This window comes from Coregonus lavaretus (assembly GCF_964263955.1).
Source record: "Coregonus lavaretus genome assembly, chromosome: 1".
Classification (NCBI taxonomy): Eukaryota; Metazoa; Chordata; class Actinopteri; order Salmoniformes; family Salmonidae; genus Coregonus; species Coregonus lavaretus.
The window spans coordinates 49,691,152-49,709,997 of NC_139988.1; the positions used below are offsets into that span (position 1 = coordinate 49,691,152).

Here is an 18,846-nt window from a genome sequence, read left to right on the forward strand (position 1 = left end):
GCCTTAAAGGATTGGTTCACAGTTTGTTTGACCAAATGTCTATTTTTCTATGTCAATGGCATGTTATAGAAGGGTCCAGACACTTTTTTTGCGATTTCACTTGGTTTTGAGAAACGTAGACCACCCGCAATAGACTTCCTCATTGCTTGTTCTGGAGTATGGGGTCTATGGAAAAACATTAACAAAGGCTGGTAGGGGAAACTGCTCGAGTCGCACAAAATGGAAAAATCTAATGTTGCGGATAAAGTTCGGAATTACACAATTTCATGTGTACAACATCTAATGACCTGTATCACTAAAATGACGTATTTGAGCCTTTGTTTTGTATTTTACCGTAGCCCCCCCAGTTTAATGGTTGTGATATGAGAAAACTGAGGATGGATCAACAACATTGTAGTTACTCCACAATACTAACCTAAATGAAAGAGTGAAAAAAAGGAAGCCTGTACAGAATACAAATATTCCAAAACATGCATCCTGTTTGCAACAAGGCACTTAAGTAATACTGCAAAAAATGTGGCAAAGAAATGACTTTTTTGTCCTGAATACAAAGCGTTATGTTTGGGGCAAATCCAACACATCACTGAGTACCACTCTTCTTATTTTGCTTGTCATCGGCAAGGACCAGGGATATTTTTAAGATAAAAACAAACGGAATACAGCTAAATACAGGCAAAATCCTGGAAAACCTGGTTCAGTGTGCCTTCCAACAGACAATGTCGATTCGCCTTTCAGCAGGACAATAACCTAAAACACAAGGCGAAATCTACACTGGAGTTGCATACAAAGACGACATTGAATGTTTCTGAGTGGCCTAGTTACAGTTTTGACTTAAATCGGCTTGAAAATCTATGGCAAGACTTGAAAATGGCTTTCTATACTGAACAAAAATATAAACGCAACATGCAACAATTTCAAAGATTTTACTGAGGATCTAAGGAAATCATCAGATTGAAATAAATTAATTAGGGCCTAATCTATGGATTTCACATGACTGGGAATACAAATATGCATTTGTTGGTCACAGATACCTTTAAAAAAAGCTGTTGATTGTGGCCTGTGGAATGTTGTCTCACTCTTCAATGGCTGTACGAAGTTGCTGGATACTAGCGGGAACTGAAACACGCTGCGTACACGTCGATCCAAAGCATCCCAAACGTGCTCAATGAGTGACATGTCTGGTGAGTATGCAGGCCATGGAAGAACTGGGACATTTTCAGCTTCCAGGAATTGTGTATAGATCCTTGCGACAAGGGGCCGTGCATTATCATGCTGAAACATGAGGTGATGGCGGCGGAGGAATGGCACGACAATGGGCCTCAGGATCTCGTCACGGCATCTATGTGCATTCAAATTACCATCTATAAAAAATGCAATTGTGTTCGTTGTCCGTAGCTTAAGCCTGCCCATACCATAACCCCACCGCCACCATGGGGCACTCTGTTCACAACGTTGACATCAGCAAACCGCTTGCCCACACGACGCCATACATGTGGTCTGCGGTTGTGAGGCCGTTTGGATGTTCTGCCAAATTCTCTAAAACGACGTTGTAGGCGACTCATTGTAGAGAAATGAACATTCAATTCTCTGGCAACAGCTCTGGTGGACATTCCTGCAGTCAGCATGCCAATTGCATGCTCCCTCAAAACTTGAGACATCTGTGGCATTGTGTTGTGTCTATGGAACATTTCTGGGATCTTTTATTTCAGTTCATGAAACAAGGGACCAACACTTTACATGTTGTGTTTATATTTTTGTTCAGTGTAGCAATGATCAACAACCAACTTGACAGAGCTTGAAGAATTTTAAAAATGATAATGGGCAAATATTGTACAATCCAGGTGTGCAAAACTCGTAGAGACTTACCCAAAAAGACTCAGCTGTAATCGCTGCTGTATTGTCTCGGGGGTGAATACTTATCTAATCAAGATACACTACATGACCAAAGTATGTGGACACCTGCTCGTCGAACCTCTCATTCCAAAATCATGGGCATTAATATGGAGTTGGTCCCCCCTTTGCTGCTATAACAGCCTCCATTCTTCTGGGAAGGCTTTCCGCTAGATGTTGGAACAATACTGCAGGGAATTGCTTCCATTCAGCCACAAGAGCATTAGTGAGGTCGGGCACTGATGTTGGGCAATTAGGCCTGGCTCGCAGTCGGCGTTCCAAGTCATCCAAAAGGTGTTCGATGGGGTTGAGGTCAGGGCTTTGTGCAGGCCAGTCAAGTTCTTCCACACCGATCTCGACAAACCATTTCTGTATTGAGCACTGGGGCGTTGTTATGCTGGAACAGGAAAGGGCCTTCTCCAAAATGTTGCCACAAAGTTGGAAGCACAGAATCGTCTAGAATGTCATTGTACGCTGTAGCGTTAAGATTTCCCTTCACTGGAACTAAGGGTCCTAGTCCAAACCATGAAAAAAAGCCCCAGACCATTATTTCTCTTCCACCAAACTTTACAGTTGGTAGTATGCATTCGGGCAGGTAGCGTTCTCCTGGCATCCGCCAAAGCCAGATTCGTCCATCGGTCTGCCAGATGGTGAAGCGTTATTCATCACTCCGGAGAATGCGTTTCCACTGCTCCAGAGTCCAATGGCGGTGAGCTTTACACCACTCAAGCCGACGCTTGGCAATGCACATGGTGATCTTAGGCATGTGTGCGACTGCTCAGCCGTGGAAACCCATTTCATGAAGCTCCCGACGAACAGTTGTTGTGCTGACGTTGCTTCCAGAGGCATTTTGGAACTCGGTAGTGAGTGTTGCAACCGAGGACAGACAATTTATACATGCTTCAGCACTCAGCGGTCCCGTTCTGTGAGCTTCTGTGGCCTACCACTTCACGGCTGAGCCGGTGTTGCTCCTAGACGTTTCCACTTCACAATAACAGCACTTACAGTTGACCGGGGCAGCTCTAGCAGGGCAGATATTTGACGAACTGACTTGTTGATTTTATATACCTGTCAGCCACGAATGTGGCTGAAATAGCAGAATCCACTAATTTGAAGGGGTGTCCACATACTTTTGTATATGTAGTGTATATTAGCGTTTTATTTTTCATATTTCTTATAATAAATGTTAGAATTTTTCTTACACTTTTAGTATTTTGTGTAGATCGTTGACCAAAAATGACAATTAAATCCATTTTAATCCCACTTTGTAACACAACAAAACGCGGAAAAAGTCAAGGGGTGTGAATACTTTCTGAAGGCAGTGTATGCATGACGTGTGCTGAAGAAGCTAAGTATTGTGATATGCTCAAGCAGATGTCTAATAATTTATTTGAGTTAGATATTAATAACGACCCAATGCACTACTCACTCTACAACATGCATGACAGCATTTTTAACCCATTTTTATATCACTGTGGATTGTCTCAGGTTGTGTCCTCACCTGTCTCTGGTACAATGTTCAGACTTCCTCCCGGAGGGAAGGTCTGCACTTGTACAGTGTTGTTGTATATTAGAACGTGGCATGCACTACACATCATTGTAGACTTGTAATATAGGATGTTGGACCATTCAGTGGCCTTATGGCGGCAGGTTGCCTAGCAGTTAGCGCTTGGGCCAGAACATGGAAAACCTGATGAAAAGTGCATTAAGACATACAATACCTGTACCTAAAGCCTCTAAATGTGCAACAAGTTTTTAACCAGTGTCTGTTACTGTAGTAATCTATTGTGAATGTTATGAGGGTAATGTGCACTTCAAATTAGGACTTTTAAACGCCATGGAAAACTTTGTTCTTCCCACTATTGTAATCCTCATTCACAGAATAAACCTGGTGAAAACTACACTACTTATTCCTACTGAGTAAACCTCATACTGTATGGCCACTTGATTTTATGTATAATCAGTATAGAACTCAAGTGTAATAATTAGAATGTGTCTGAATTTAACAGTTGGTGTACTGGTTGAACTCATGAGAATGGGATACATGGGAATTCTGTTCTGACCTTCTGTAGTCTGACTTTACCACAGAATGCTATCTGGACATACAACAGACCACTGTACTATAGCACAAATCTATCTAGACACACTTATCCCTATAGCAAACACACAAACTAAGTAAACAGTGCTAGAGAAATGGTTACAGAGTTCTTTTAAAACTGTATTCAGTTGCCTTTATTATGAAAAAAGAACATAGTGTTTTATATATGCAATTCTGTACTGAGATATTCCACAGGTAATGGCCAATTTGCATACAGATCCTAGTTACTGGTACAACATATTTGCCATATAAATGTAGAATAAATTATTAAAAACACAAAATGTTCCTACACAGCCACCAAGAATCGCAGACAGATCTTTCCGTATCATACAGTCTGGAAGTACAACATTTATTTATTTTTCAGTTTAAATGTGACATGTTGAGACAAATTTAATGCAGAGATTAAGTCAAGACTACTACGATAATGTATTGAAGTCTACAGAACTAGCAAATCAGATCTTACATATATATACACACATCATGTATATGTACATATTTTTCACTATACTTTTTTGCGAGACAGTGAGACACTGTTGTGCAGTTGGCTGACACGCATATTGGCGAAGAAACTACATTTGCCGATACAAACAGCAAAATAACCAACCAGAAAAGAAAAGCGGGGGACAGAAGAACAGAAAACATCATTGAATTTGACTACAGACCAACCCTGCAGTAGGAATGCAGTGAGATAGACACGCACACATTATTCTCATTAACCTTCACACAGAGGAGGGTGGGGGGGGGGCAAGCGAAATCCGTTGTTTCTGATGAGGTCCGGGTAAGGGTGGGGAGGGGTAAAGCCACTCCAGGAGGGGGCCAGGGGAGGTCCAGTGAGCGGCTGACCATCTGACTGCTAACAGATTGCCTAGAAAGTACTACTAATCATCAATTACCAGGGCATAAAGGGAGGGTGATAACCATTAATTTTTGTTGGTAGTGCGGCTACAGTACAAATTCAGGCAACTTAAATTTTGTTTTCGCTCTTACTTTCTATCACACTCGCACTCAGTTACTGTTAAGATGGGTGGGTGGGGCATGGTGGAGAATGGGGCCAGGTGGAGGGGGGGGGGGTGACAAGCCAGAGGGGGGTGGTTGAGGTGTTGGTGGGGTTCTCCCTCTCAGCAGCAGCCCCCCGAGGCAGGTTTGACAGGCGTACTCTGGATCTTGACATTGGACTTCTCGTTGCCGCCGGTCGTAGCCCCAGGGCCCATCCTCTTCTTGATCTCAGCAGCCATGGTCATGAAGGCCTGCTCTACATTGGTGGCATTCTTGGCACTCGTTTCCAAGAATGGGATGCCCAGGGAGTCCGCAAACTCCTGCAGCGAAAGGAATGGAGAGAGGGGGTTAGAGGAGATGCTGCATTCATGACAGTACTGTACACTATTACTGCTACTATTTTACTACTGGGTTGCAGACAAAGACCTGATTGTGTCCAGAAACATTTGGTTTGTTTGGGGGCCTCAACAAAATAAAAATGTGAAAGTTTGGAAACCACAGCTCTAGACTATTTTTTCAAAGAGTTAAATGGAAAAATGCATTACTCCTGCGCCATCTGATAACCCATTGTCTTTGTTGGAAGCCCTTACCTTTGCTGTTGTGTAATCCACCACTTTCTTTGTTGTCAGGTCACACTTGTTCCCCACCAATAGCTTGTTGACATTTTCACTGGCGTAGCGGTCGATTTCCTGTAGCCACTGCTTGACATTGTTGAAGGACTCCTAGAAGAAGAAAGATAATCAAAACCAACATGTCAGGGTAGGCAAGATATTTGCAAAGTAAGGCCTCTATTCAATCAGATCCGCTTTAACCGACATCCGCATAGCGGTTGTTTTGGCGGTGTCGGAGGTGGAAATGCGTTAGAGCTTTCAAGTCCACAAGCGGCACCTGGCATTATACCTAAAGCGGACATTGGCTGCATAGTGTCGCATTACAAGAAACCCCATGCAGCCATGTTTACAAGTTTGAACAATGGAACGTGTGATGTAATCTACACCTCGATTAGGCTGATAGAAATCCTCATTATTTTGTTTAATGATTTTCTATTTGAGCGTCATTATTTCTATATAGCCTACACTTTCTTGTTCTGAACTTCTAATGTGAGTGGGACAGATGTGGCTTCGTGACAATGATCAAGAGCAGCTGCCCACCGATTTGACAGCTCCAACGCAGTTACACCTTCGACACCGCGAAAACATCAGCTATGCGGGGTTCGGCTATCACCGGTTAATGCTCGATCTGATTGAATCTAGGCCTTAGGTTCACCTGCACTCCTGACTTTCAATTAAAAACATCTAATTGTGGAAAAGAATCTAGAAAACCCAAACACAGTGAAAAGGTAAAGATGGACTGTGCTAAAGAGGCAGACTGACCTGGTCTGTGACGTCATAGACTACGATGATGCCGTGGGCTCCTCTGTAGTAGCTGGATGTGATTGTGCGAAACCTCTCCTGCCCTGCCGTGTCCCACTGTCAGTGTCAACACACAGCAGAGACGCTCAGTCACAAATACGGGAAGGCCAAACACACACATACATGAGTACAACATCTCTGCCAAATAGATGCTGCTTCATAGCACATTCAACTGTGACAAATAAGACCAAAACACACAAATGAGAGAAGGGCATTTCTAACTGATAATTCACCATTTTGTAGTCAACCATGATAGGAGGCCTCTGCCTTGGGATATTTGGTGAAGAGTCTAGAGTTAGGTTTTGGAATGCCTACAATGGCATTTTTTTGGTCCAAATGTGGCCAGATGCTGAAATACATACTTGTTAGGTCCTTGTTAGTATAACTTGGAGCTTCCCTTTACACAGTAGAAGACAAAGAGATGTGGCGGGGAAAGCACTTACGATTTGAAGTTTAATGGTCTTTCCGTCTAATTCTATAGTTCGTATTTTGAAGTCCACTCCGATTGTGCTAATGTAGCTTTCTGTGTACGTGTCATCCTGGGGAGAAAGGAAATGAGAGGAGTTGGTGTGGGAACATTCAGACATCCTGCTCAAAGTACAAATCCTTAACCCTTTCATACATTCTCAGTCTAGAGAAAAAAGGAATGAAAAGTATGATCATTCACCGCAATAGGAGAGTAAACGAGAGAATGTTGACTTAACATGGAGTATTAATACTATAATACAGTATTAATATTAATTTGAATACTATTTCTATGATTGACTTGACCTTTTTTACATTACAGGGCAGCCAGTTCTTACCTGCTGAATTTAGTCCAAGCAGAGCACTAATAATTACATCATTATTATCATTATTAATAATAATAATAGGACTATAATTATTAATGTTAATATGACTGGGTCAGCCTATTGAACAGCTAATGAGTGATTACGAGCACGTTATGAATGGCTATGAGACACTTCTGGGACATGGACGGATCAGCAGGACACTTACTGCAAATCGGAGTAGAAGACAAGACTTTCCGACGCCAGAGTCACCGATCAGGAGCAGCTTGAATAAATAGTCACTGTGGAGAGAAGAGAGATGTTTTAAACAACAGGATTCCAGGTTTCCCACACAGTTTCAACAAAAGTAGCTATAAAACGCTAGCCTTGTTAGAAACCATTGGAAGCTTGACTCTAAACTCTGTAGACAGCATTCCTCAGAACAGTTTCTTCCCTTTTCACCATCTCTCAAGAAGAGATTTCATTGTGGTGTTGCGTCAGACAATTCAAAGATGCCATTGCTGTTACATTGCTTTCAGTGCCTTGGGCAAGATACCGTGTTGGGTTAACTCCTCCCGAGTGGCGCAGTGGTCTAAGGCACTGCATCGCAGTGCTAGCTGTGGCACTAGAGATCCTGGTTCGAATCCAGGCTCTGTCGTAGCCGGCCGCGACCGGGAGACCCGTGGGGCGGCGCACAATTGGCCCAGCGTCGTCCAGGGTAGGGGAGGGAATGGCCGGCAGGGATGTAGCTCAGTTGGTAGAGCATGGCATTTGCAACGCCAGGGTTGTGGGTTCGATTCCAGTATAAAAAATAAAAATGTATGCACTCACTAACTGTAAGTCGCTCTGGATAAGAGCGTCTGCTAAATGACGTAAATGTAAATGTAAATGTTAACTCTCAGCAGAACTACTTTGGTCACACCACCATACAATCAAAAGAGAGGATAAGTCTGATGTGTTATGATGCTTGCCTAATGCCTAGAAAGGTATTTCACGCCAACCCCATTATAGACAATCACACACAAGTTGAAACCAGACTAATTCAAGCCTGAGTCCAAACACAAAGAGATGCAATCCTGCATTATTTTTGGTACAGAAAAGTAGCGATTTCAGCTGACATCTACTGTCTGCGATTGCAGCAGACAGTGAAACATTGGGTTTTACAGGCAAATGAAACCTCACACTGCTATGACCATACGGAGCTGTGCATGATCAGCAAAACCACATAAGGAACTAAATATCAGTGGAGGAGGTCAACGGTTCAGTGCTCATGTGATACACGCTCAGACAATGGAATTTTAAAGAGGTAAAGTCTGCACTGACCAACTCAGTAGGCCTATGCTCGACTAAGAAGCCTTCTTTAATTGAGCTCAGACAATTCTGTGGCAACTCTCCCTTCAGATATGATGTCATATCAGCCTGATTCATGTTTAGTGAATAGTGAGCAGTTGTTGAGTTTGCCAAAGCTCTCTGTAGTTCATCAGCTCAGGTTTCAGAGTGCTGCTAACCTTGATCAGGTGTGAGACAGACAAAACACGCAGACACACACACTCATACATACATAGCCTACATAACCGCACAAACAGAGCCTACATAACCGCACAAACAGAGCCTACATAACCGCACAAACAGAGACACAGTCAGACACACGTACGTACATGCACACTGGGTGGAATGAGGCAGGGTACCTCTGCAGCAACTCACAGTGAGGAGGAAAAGGTGAGGGCTGAGGTGTGAACTTAAGACTGAGTTGACATGGTGCTGTGAGTTGTGAGCTCGGGTGATGGTCACCAATACCACTAATATCAATGTGTGACAGATAGTGGTAGCCTTAATGATAGTGTTCTTAGATTCAAATTGGACATCTTATCAAATAGGCTTTTACAGCGTAACAGTGTAGCAACCGCGTATGAGCTTGCCAAACACTGATCTTGAAACGATAGGTCTAACACTAAAACACCATTCCTTGCTCCACTGATGCTTGCTAAAATACACCAAGTCATGCTATGCTCATTTATATGAGCTGAAACCACAGCAGGATGGATAATGCGACAACAAAATGCTGAGCATTAACAGTCCATACATCCTGTCCCACTCCCAACCATGTGAATTAGGCTATGCTGATAATGCTTCCCTATCAAAATAGGTCAGACCAGCAAAAGACAAACCTCTAGCAAACTATACAGCTATTGTCCACTCATGTTCAGCTCTAACCGAGGCCTACACACACACAGAGCTCTCTCAACCCCCTCCACTCGGTATGCTGTGTTTATTTAACAGGGGCATGTGCTGTGCAGTGTGCCATACAACTAGGCTACACACAGAAAGGTACGGAAACTCCAGTAAGCTGATTAAGCATTCCACAGTAGAGGGGAATTCAGCTGGACTTCAGATCGGACCCTCCTCCACTCTCTCCAGTAGTACAGTTAAAAGAAGGCAGGCAGACAGGCTGGAAAGAACCTGGGCGACGCTCTAGTCTGACCCAGCACCAAGGCTAAGAACCTCTGAGGCAGGCCTGTTTCCTGCCTCCCTGTCCTTTTCCTCACCCATTGTTATGAATTACAGTCATGCAGTCTTCATTAAGCAGATGGTTGAGGACAACAATGACAGCCCCTGTGAAAGGCTAGTAGTACCGCTGACTGGTCATGCAAGAGAGAGGGGGAATAGCCTACAGCAAAAACCTGTCCGCCCCACTCTATCACAGTCAGCGTTTTAAGTTGGATTGGATGATACTTTGTATGCTGCAAAGACAGACACACCAAACACGATACCGCCCACCATTATTTGACTCCCACATCAGCTGCTCAGCTCCAGCAGACAGGAGATGGGCTAGAGCTTGGGTTAGAGTTAGGCAAAAGATAATGAAAGCAAGCGCTCTGCAAAAAACACACTAGGGCTGGGAATTGCCAGGGACCTGATGATACGATATTATCACAATACTTAAGTACCGATACGGTATGTATTGCGATTCAAACTTTCACTCAAATAGAAGAGAAGTGCAACTGAAACATAAAATGTATCTGATGCCGAGCAGAAATTACAAAAATAAGCATTTTAGATCTGCATTTACAAAACGCAGTAAGGTATTTCTTATGCGTTTTATCTATTTTTCTGTGTGAAAAACTCAGAATTCTGCATTAACGAGACCCCTGTCATCTCAATACCAAATCATTTCTGGGTAACAAATAAGTACCTTACCGTGACTGTTTTCAATAAAAATGGTAAAAAAAAAAAAAAAAATAGTTTCTTAGCAAAGTTCAATTTCTCAAGCAAGAATTTTGCTAGGACTGTTTAGGATTGGTCTGAGCGGGGAGGGGAAAAATTAGCTGAGAAAGAGGTTTGGAACTCTTTCTCATTTGTTTATTAACTAATTTACCGCAAGGCCAAAAGTCCATCCCACCAAACAGACTGAAATTTCAGGCAGTCTTTTCAAACAGCTCTTACACTGAAAGGTAATCAATTTACATGATTTTTTAAAACATTTTAGTCAATTAGCAGACGCTCTTATCCAGAGCGACTTACAGTTAGTGAGTGCATACATTTTTCATACTGGCCCCCTGTGGGAAACAAACCCACAACCCTAGCGTTGCAAGCGCCATGCTCTACCAACTGAGCTACAAGGGGCCAGTATTATTCCAACTGCATAGTGTAGATATGTATAAAACACAGGAATATCACATTTTGGACTGCACTGGGCCTTTATGAGTTTAATAACAACTGAGTTATAATGAATAATGTACCCCCTTGAGGTCTCAAAGAAATAACTAATCAAAAGAGAACCATCGCACTCTCCCAGAAGCTTGGCTGGATATATAAATTAAATTCTGTATCTCCACACGGTTTAAACTAAGAATTAGATTTCACTTCCTTCCTATAAGCCACATTTGGACTGTTCTACATGAACAATGTCCATATCAGATTTTGCATATTGTTTATTTATGAACGGCTTTGCCTGATGTCCTTTATAGTGGGCTAGCTCATGAATGGATTTGATGTATTTAGGTGAGCGGACACCTGGGGGCGATTGATTTGTGAGTTGCCCTTCGTACCCACTCCCATACCCTATAACTCTTTCTTTTTGTGACAAATTTGTATACAGGTAGACCAGAGGGGCCGATGAGTGGCAACCCTGATTAGAAGCAACTGCTGCTCATCTGTTGTTCTTTCGAAATGCTGTTTTGAATGAAATAAAATTGTACCTACACACTGAAGAAGGCTGTAAAGCTGAAACGTCTGTACGCTATCCTTGACATTGAATAATGAAGTAAGCTTTATGCAATATATTTGAGTGTGAACCCATTACACCTCTGTCTCAAATAAATGTCAGAGGAAGGCCCTTAAAATTGTCAAAGACTCCAGCCACCCTAGTCATAGACTGTTCTCTCTGCTACCGCACGGCAAGCGGTACCGGAGTGCCAAGTCTAGGTCCAAAAGACTTCTCAACAGCTTCTACCCCCAAGCCATAAGACTCCTGAACAGCTAATCATGGCTACCCGGACTATTTGCACTGCCCCCCCACCCCATCCTTTTTACGCTGCTGCTACTCTGTTAAGTATTTATGCATAGTCACTTTAACTCTACCCACATGTACATATTACCTCAACTACCTCAACTAGCCGGTGCCCCCGCACATTGACTCTGCAACGGTACCCCCCTGTATATATAGCCTCCCTACTGTCACTTTATTTTACTGTATATATAGCCTCCCTACTGTCACTTTATTTTACTTCTGCTCTTTTTTTCTCAACACTTTTTTTGTTGTTGTTTTATTCTTACTTTTTTTGTTTAAAATAAATGCACTGTTGGTTAAGGGCTGTAAGTAAGCATTTCACTGTAATGTCTGCACCTGTTGTATTCGGCGCATGTGACCAATAAAATTTGATTTGATTTGATTTGAAATGTTATCCTGACTATAAATGGAGGTTATTGCCTAGTGTGCCTGTCAAAAAAGGAAATGGCTACCCTTGCAATGGCATATTCATTATCTTGTGTAATCAGAATAGAATCTTCTGGAGAACATTTCAAATCAGATGTTCACAGCCATGCCAGTGGGACTGTTGAATAGATGAGAAAAAAATAATGTCAACTGAGATAAAATACAAAATATGTATCATAAAACACCAACCTATAGGTCTAAACTACAGGACTCAGGTACTTGCCAACCTGCTTGGAGGGATGGTAGACAGTGGCTTGCCCAACAACCCAATGAGTGTGTTGAAAGCAACATGTCATATTGCATGTGACCTACACATGACTGACTCAGGATGTAGAGAGTAGGTGTGTGGCACGGACTCCTATCCTATTGCTTAGTTGCTTTCCACTTGATGGCCAAATTCACAGAATATCATGGATAAGTGTATTTATCAATCACAAACCTTAATTCACTAATTTGGTTTCTTGTCAATGTAGTTAACTAACAAACAGTGTACTAGTTAACTGCATTGCCTAACTAGCAAGGAGTTACCTAGTTAACATTGTGCGGTATAGCCGCAGTTGAAATCGTTGGTATAGATATAGCTAGCTAGTTAACATTAATTATTGACCACAAGTGTACGAATGCTGTAGTAATGTAACGTTACACACTGGGATATTGACTTGCCTGGCTAATGTTAGTTAACTAGTTAGCTAAATTAGAGATTATCACAACATATCTAATGACATGTACAGTAGCTAGCTGACGTGTGTTGAATTATCAGGCTACTAGAATAAAAAGGTAACTAGCTAAGTAACTTACATTAGCTAGTACCAACTAAACTTAGCTACTCTGCCCTAGCAGTTAACGTTAGCTAACTATTTATTTTGAATAACTATGCCGGTGCTAGCTAGCAACTAGCTAGCTGGCTGTAAACACACATTTAATGACATGGAGTAACCTGTGTGAAACGTTAATATACCTCAACAAACAACACAGTGACTAATGGTAGCTAGCCAACTAGTTTGCACTTTTTAGACGGACAAAACACAAACAGGTTAGATAACGTTAGCTGTGTAGCTAGCAGAACAGCTAGGTTAGCGAGGTAGCTAGCAGAACAGCTAGCTAGCTAGGTTAGCGAACGTTCACAGTTAGTTACTTACTATTCGGGATTCATCGTGGACTCGTCACAGTAAATCCCCGTTTCTTATAAAAACGGCACTCCCTTTCGCTCTGAAAACTGTTAATAAATAGTTAGCTAGCTAATTCCTTTGATTAAAAAAGTAACTAACGTTAACTAGCTGGCAAGGTATTCCTCCAAACCCAGGCTAGTTGTCTTGAAACCCAAAATGGCTGCTAGTATCAACCAGGAAATAGCAACTCCTCAAACACTGAACAGAGAAGCCCTACTAGAGCGAGTTTAGCGATTCTCGGAAATCGTAGTTTGTTCCTAAAGGGTCGTCTTATATTGAGTATGTTCTACCGTGCCGAATATGACTACAGTACCCTAATGACAATGTAGCTAGGAAAATAGGCTGGTCGATGTTTCGCTTGCCCCTTGTGCTTGCTGTCAAAGCTTAGGAAGATTACGTCATTACTAGTGAAACGTGGCAAAAATGTTGGCGTGAATCAGTCTGGACTGGGGAAATCAATGAATTGCTCTCCATTAAGATTAATCAAATCTAAATCATGTCTGTCATATTTGATTACATTAATTCTAAGATGAGTGCCAAAAAAACGAATTGTTTCTCTGTCAATATGTTCTCAAAATGTATAGTATGACCCTGATGGTTAAAGTCTGTTCAGTGTGTAAACTAATGACAACAAAGGACCACATGGGGGATACAATTGCAAAATTAACTGAAGGCACAGTCCAGTTCCCTCATGAAATTGACCAGCGACATCAGATCATTTGATATCAACAAAGGTTAGCTAAATTTGTACATTCAGAAGGATCTTCCATCCTGAGTTGTTGAGTCATAGTGTGAGTGACATCAGCCTAGGATGGTCACCTGTCAGACCTGTCAGCACCTGCACAGGTATGAGTCAGTCAGTCCATAAGCTGTGTATGTGAAAGGAGTTCAACATTTCACAAGTAGGCTAAAGCTAGAAACTTCCTTTACACAAATTGGTTTAAAAAAGTCTGCTACATACCATTATAACATTATTTTCATACCTGTGTGTAGGCCTACTTTAAAATATAATTTCAGACAGCACAATTATACCCTTATAGTAATCATCCAATAGTTTTATTATCCATTACTATCAATACAATTCAAGACATCACCGATAACAATGACACACCCTTTATTTCACTGTACATGTGTGTCACATTCTTCTGTGCCTTCCGTTACTGTGGAATTTGGAAGCTGAGTACTTGTTTCCACATAGTCCTTCCCCTGGTTCCAGAATGTGTAGGGAAACTCCACTGAAGAGGCAGCCCCTACTTCACCCTAGAGGACAGAGGATAGGTTTCAATCTAGTGTTAGGGAGTCGAGGAGACAGAAAGACCCAATCTGTTTGTGTGCAACTTAATTTATTTATATAGCAAATGACAACTCTATATATCTCTTTAATATAGTATTAAGAGTAGAAAAGATACCTTCACGTTCAGGGCGATGAGTCCAATCTCAAAGCACCTGTCTGGGGCAGTCCTCCTGATGATGTCATCCAGGACAGTGTAACAGGCCCTGTTGGGTGATGACCCCTGGGAGAGAGACAGGGAGTCAGTTGAGTTAAGGGGGAGGTCAAACGTTCCAGGCAGGCTAATGCTGTGTGAATTATAGCTGGCTAGTTAGATTTCATGGGTCAGTGTGGCTGCTCAAACATCTCAACCACAGGGCACATCAAATCTACACCTGACTCAGTATAAGGTTGACAAAGTAAAATGATTTATAACTTGATAATCTCATAACACTACCTGTTTCATCAGTTGAACAGCGTGGAAGCTTGGGCAATGGCACATTATTTTATCACCATCACCTGTGGCTGATAAGAGAACTCATTAGAAAATATAATAAAACATATATTTGAGCATGCAAAGAAAAGATAATCCAAATAGTTCACATACCTGCCGCGGCTCCCACCTGAAAAAGTGAGCAGGGTTTTACAATGACAGAGATGACAGTCATAGAAAAATGTGGCAGTTACACTTAGTGTGAACCTCCAATCTGACTGTTACTTCAGTTTAAATATTTTAAACCACCTTCAATTCAACATGCGTTTCCCTTGCGCTAGTGTTTTCTTATTGATCATAAGATGGTAAACTGTGGTGTGTGGTGAATTGGCTATGAATCAGATTCCCTTTAAGCGTACTGAAACCAAGACATGGTTGTGTGTGTGCTGCTGCTCTGGAACTGGGAGAAAATTGTAAATATTTAATCCACTCCCAGGCGCTAGTGAGTATCCAGGTCAAAGAGAGACTGTTTATAGGCTGTTGGAATAAGGCCAAAATTATTTGCCCCCTAACAATTCTCCATTGGTTTTCTTGCCCCACTAGTCCATTGAGTATTGTACTGGCTAACATTAAATAGACATTAACATAACAATAGCGTATTAAAACTTTACATAAACCTTCAATCTTTGTAGGATTAACAAACATGCAGTAACATGGATTCATTATGTAGTACTTCACATAACAATATTACCCAGAAAAGGCTACTAAAACACTGAGGGGAAGAAGTTCATCAGTGTGTGCAGTTCTTTGATTGAGTTGATTTTGGTAGCTGTAAACTTGCCATGTGTTCAGCATATAGGCCACAGCCCGGTAGGGGCGAGTCTCCCACCCTCCCTGGTGATTTGAAGGGAGCCCCTGAAGTAGAAACTCCTGAAAAACAGGACATGAGCAAAATCAGCTGAATCATAATACTACAACCTAACCTCATACTGTAGCTACTATGGAAGTATCTTTAGATTTTGAAAATAAATACTCAATGAATGGAGCTTGCAATGTCTTTTACATAATAAGTAAGAAAGAGCAAGAGAAAAACAGAAGACACCAACTTCCTCACCAACAGTTATGTTCCCCATGTTGTCTAATGCTATAAGTCCTGTTGAGAAAGGGAAGATGAGAAGGTGTTAGATGTGCTAATAAATATGTAACCTGCACTTTTAGACCTGCTTCCACAGATGTTTTGTACCAACATGTCTTGAAGGAATGGTCAGTAATAAAAAAAAATCATAATATAAAAAGGGAAAGTGGGGTTATTTAACCTAGATGAGAAAATTGGATATTGGAGATTGGGGAATCAAGACTATTGTAAAGAGATTCCAGATGATTCAAAACAGTAGGTGTCAGGTCAGGGACCCATACATAATGTAATAGACAACCCAGACTAATGTGATTATATGGATTAGGACTCCCCGTAGAGGACCAAACAATTTAATGCACAAGTATCAGTCACATTTATCCGTCGTTTTCAGTTATGTTACAGTAGGTGTTCTACTGTCACTCAATGTTCTACAATGAGCAGGAAGATCATGATAAATAAACATTTTTAAAAAGCAAGTTTCAGTTCTCACCAAGTGTGTCATGTCCACTAACACTTTGCTTCTGTTCCAGAAATTCCTGCATGAATGAATAGGAGTTATAATTTTTTTTGTTTTCCAATATCTGTCATTTATATTTAAAATGGTTAGCCATGCCATTTTACCCTAGGGAGTATTGGTACCTGGTAAGCCTTGGCTGAGTGTGCACTCAACATGTTGTCGTTGGGCTCTATAGTAAAGCCCTGCTCCCTGGCGAAAGCTGCTGCTCCCTCCCCAACCAGCAGACTGTGGGGGCTTCTGTCCATCACCCTACGAGCCACCCGCACCGGAGCCCCAACCCTGGAAACAATAGTTTCATTCCGGTGCATTTATTAATGGGCTTCCCTATGAGTATTCATTTTCACAGACATCTCTTTCCCATGCCATGGCATTAGTTTTAGCAGGTGGTTCTCTCACCCTCGTAGTGCTGCGACTGCCCCGAACCTGCCAGTGATGCCCTCCATGATGGCAGCATCACACTCCACCACTCCCCCACTGTTAGGGAATCCTCCCCTCCCCACAATGTGAAGCCCAGTCTCTGGGTCATCTTCAACCTCTGGAAGAAATACAAGAGTATCATAATGGACATAAGACGTGCTGCTCTGCGGAACTGTAGTAGGTGGGTCACCCACGCCAACTCATGCCAACCTGCCATGGCCTCCTCTACAGCATCTGTGGCGTGTCTTCCAGCGGTAATCAGGGACCGTATTCTCTCCACGGAAGGCTGAGAGAAACCCCATGTCCCCACAGCTGCCATGGATCCGCTGTCTGAAGAACTCTACTGGGTCTAGGACAAAACACAGGGTTATAGTCCCAATCCATGTGCAAATTCAAGTCCCAACATCCAAGGTCTGGGATTAACAAACTAGTAAATAAACAAATAGATTAACGATGCACTACTAGCACTTTCCTCTCATCATCTTCTTTACTTCATGAGTCATCACCATCGGAAAAGCTGGACTGGTGAAAGCAAGAGATCCCTACCTATGCATCTACTGGGCAAAAGAAAAATAAGCGGTTGTAGATTATGGACATGACCAAGGATTAAACCCACTGATTTCACCACAACCAGTATTGATCTCTATATGCCTCTGGATCCAACAACTAGGCTACAAATCATTATTCGATTCTGAGAGGATCCTTGGTGTAAGTAATGCAAATGCCATGCTTGTAATGATTATTGCGTGTTTGTTTACATCAGTACTTGAGAGAGGGTAGCTGCTTTTAGCAACGCGGGTGTATTTAAATACACTATCGTTGCTCCCAATTTCATTGGGTTGCACAAAAACTGAGAATTTGAGACAAAATATCTAAAGAATCGTACTATTAAACATACCTTCCAAACGTGGGTCTGTTGTAGACCCACTTCTTCTCTGCTTACCTCATGTCAAAATAAAAGTCCCCCACAAGTTATTCATTTTTTGTCCACATGGCGCATGTGCAGAACTTTTATTTACTTATATTACCCCGTCATAATGACCAACCGACCGGCACAGTAAGTCGAAATGGAATTTTATTTAACTGGCTTCCTGCGGACTGTTTTTGTGCAGCCCAATACAATTGGGCTCAACGTGAGTGTATGTAAATACACCCGCGTTGCTAAAAGCAGCTAGAGGGACTGGTTCCAAAGGCTACACATAGCCTACCTTAGTTCTCCTTCAGCTTCCCTGTACAGTACAACTTACATACATTACTTATGCTTATTTATGTTAAACTAAGCTGCCAATATCACCAAACAGAACAAGAAAAACAGTATCTGTGATATCACTCTATATGGACCCTCCTTACTTGAACCACTGCAGAATGTTTTCTACCACTTCCCTATCGATGACGACTTGCAGCACTAGCAAATGAAAGTGATCTTCTTCTTCGATGAGATTAAACGGCAGTTGGCATCCAATAAATATTGCATTACCGCCACCTACTAGACTGGAGTATAACTCCCTTATACTTTGTTTGAAATTTTTTTAAACAAATAACCTACCATCTAACACTACACTCATAAAATAAATTATTAATATTAATAATAAATAAAACCACCCTACTCCACTATTTAAATCTATTTAGTCCTACTTCAGGCCAACAGCCTGAAAGGATAGGACACCACCACTTAACACATCCTGTAATTCTTCTGACGTCAAGTCTCGCACACCCAAATACCTCTCTGCAGCTGCCACCACAACCTCAATTTTCTGCGACTTACGTTCCATCCCTGCAGTACAGTTGATAACCATTGCTAGAAAT

General features: G+C 41.9%; 2 protein-coding genes across 7 annotated transcripts; both read right to left on the reverse strand.

The window, feature by feature from the left end:
- Positions 1-4,107: 4,107 nt before the first annotated feature.
- LOC311130311 (ras-related protein ORAB-1) lies at positions 4,108-13,684 on the reverse strand. The gene is made up of 6 exons (XM_084163041.1): positions 13,239-13,684; positions 7,393-7,465; positions 6,840-6,935; positions 6,358-6,453; positions 5,575-5,706; positions 4,108-5,304 (listed from the first exon to the last, which is right to left on the reverse strand). Exons 1-6 carry the CDS (start codon positions 13,250-13,252, stop codon positions 5,107-5,109), a joined length of 609 nt encoding a protein of 202 aa, XP_084019167.1. The 5' UTR covers positions 13,253-13,684; the 3' UTR covers positions 4,108-5,106.
- A 681-nt stretch (positions 13,685-14,365) lies between these two features.
- LOC311102623 (N(4)-(Beta-N-acetylglucosaminyl)-L-asparaginase) lies at positions 14,366-18,476 on the reverse strand. Of its 6 annotated transcripts, XM_084143988.1 has the most exons (12): positions 18,249-18,434; positions 17,503-17,594; positions 17,251-17,389; positions 17,020-17,158; positions 16,746-16,902; positions 16,597-16,642; positions 16,086-16,124; positions 15,813-15,901; positions 15,146-15,161; positions 14,996-15,063; positions 14,678-14,782; positions 14,366-14,528 (listed from the first exon to the last, which is right to left on the reverse strand). In XM_084143988.1, exons 3-12 carry the CDS (start codon positions 17,357-17,359, stop codon positions 14,388-14,390), a joined length of 909 nt encoding a protein of 302 aa, XP_084000114.1. In that variant the 5' UTR covers positions 17,360-17,389; positions 17,503-17,594; positions 18,249-18,434; the 3' UTR covers positions 14,366-14,387. The 6 variants fall into 6 exon arrangements, with proteins under 6 accessions (XP_084000114.1, XP_084000119.1, XP_084000116.1 ...); XM_084143993.1 differs by lacking the exon at positions 15,146-15,161 and having other exon boundaries at positions 15,809-15,901; positions 17,509-17,594; positions 18,391-18,447; XM_084143990.1 differs by lacking the exon at positions 15,146-15,161 and having other exon boundaries at positions 15,809-15,901; positions 17,509-17,594.
- Between the last annotated feature and the right edge of the window lie 370 nt (positions 18,477-18,846).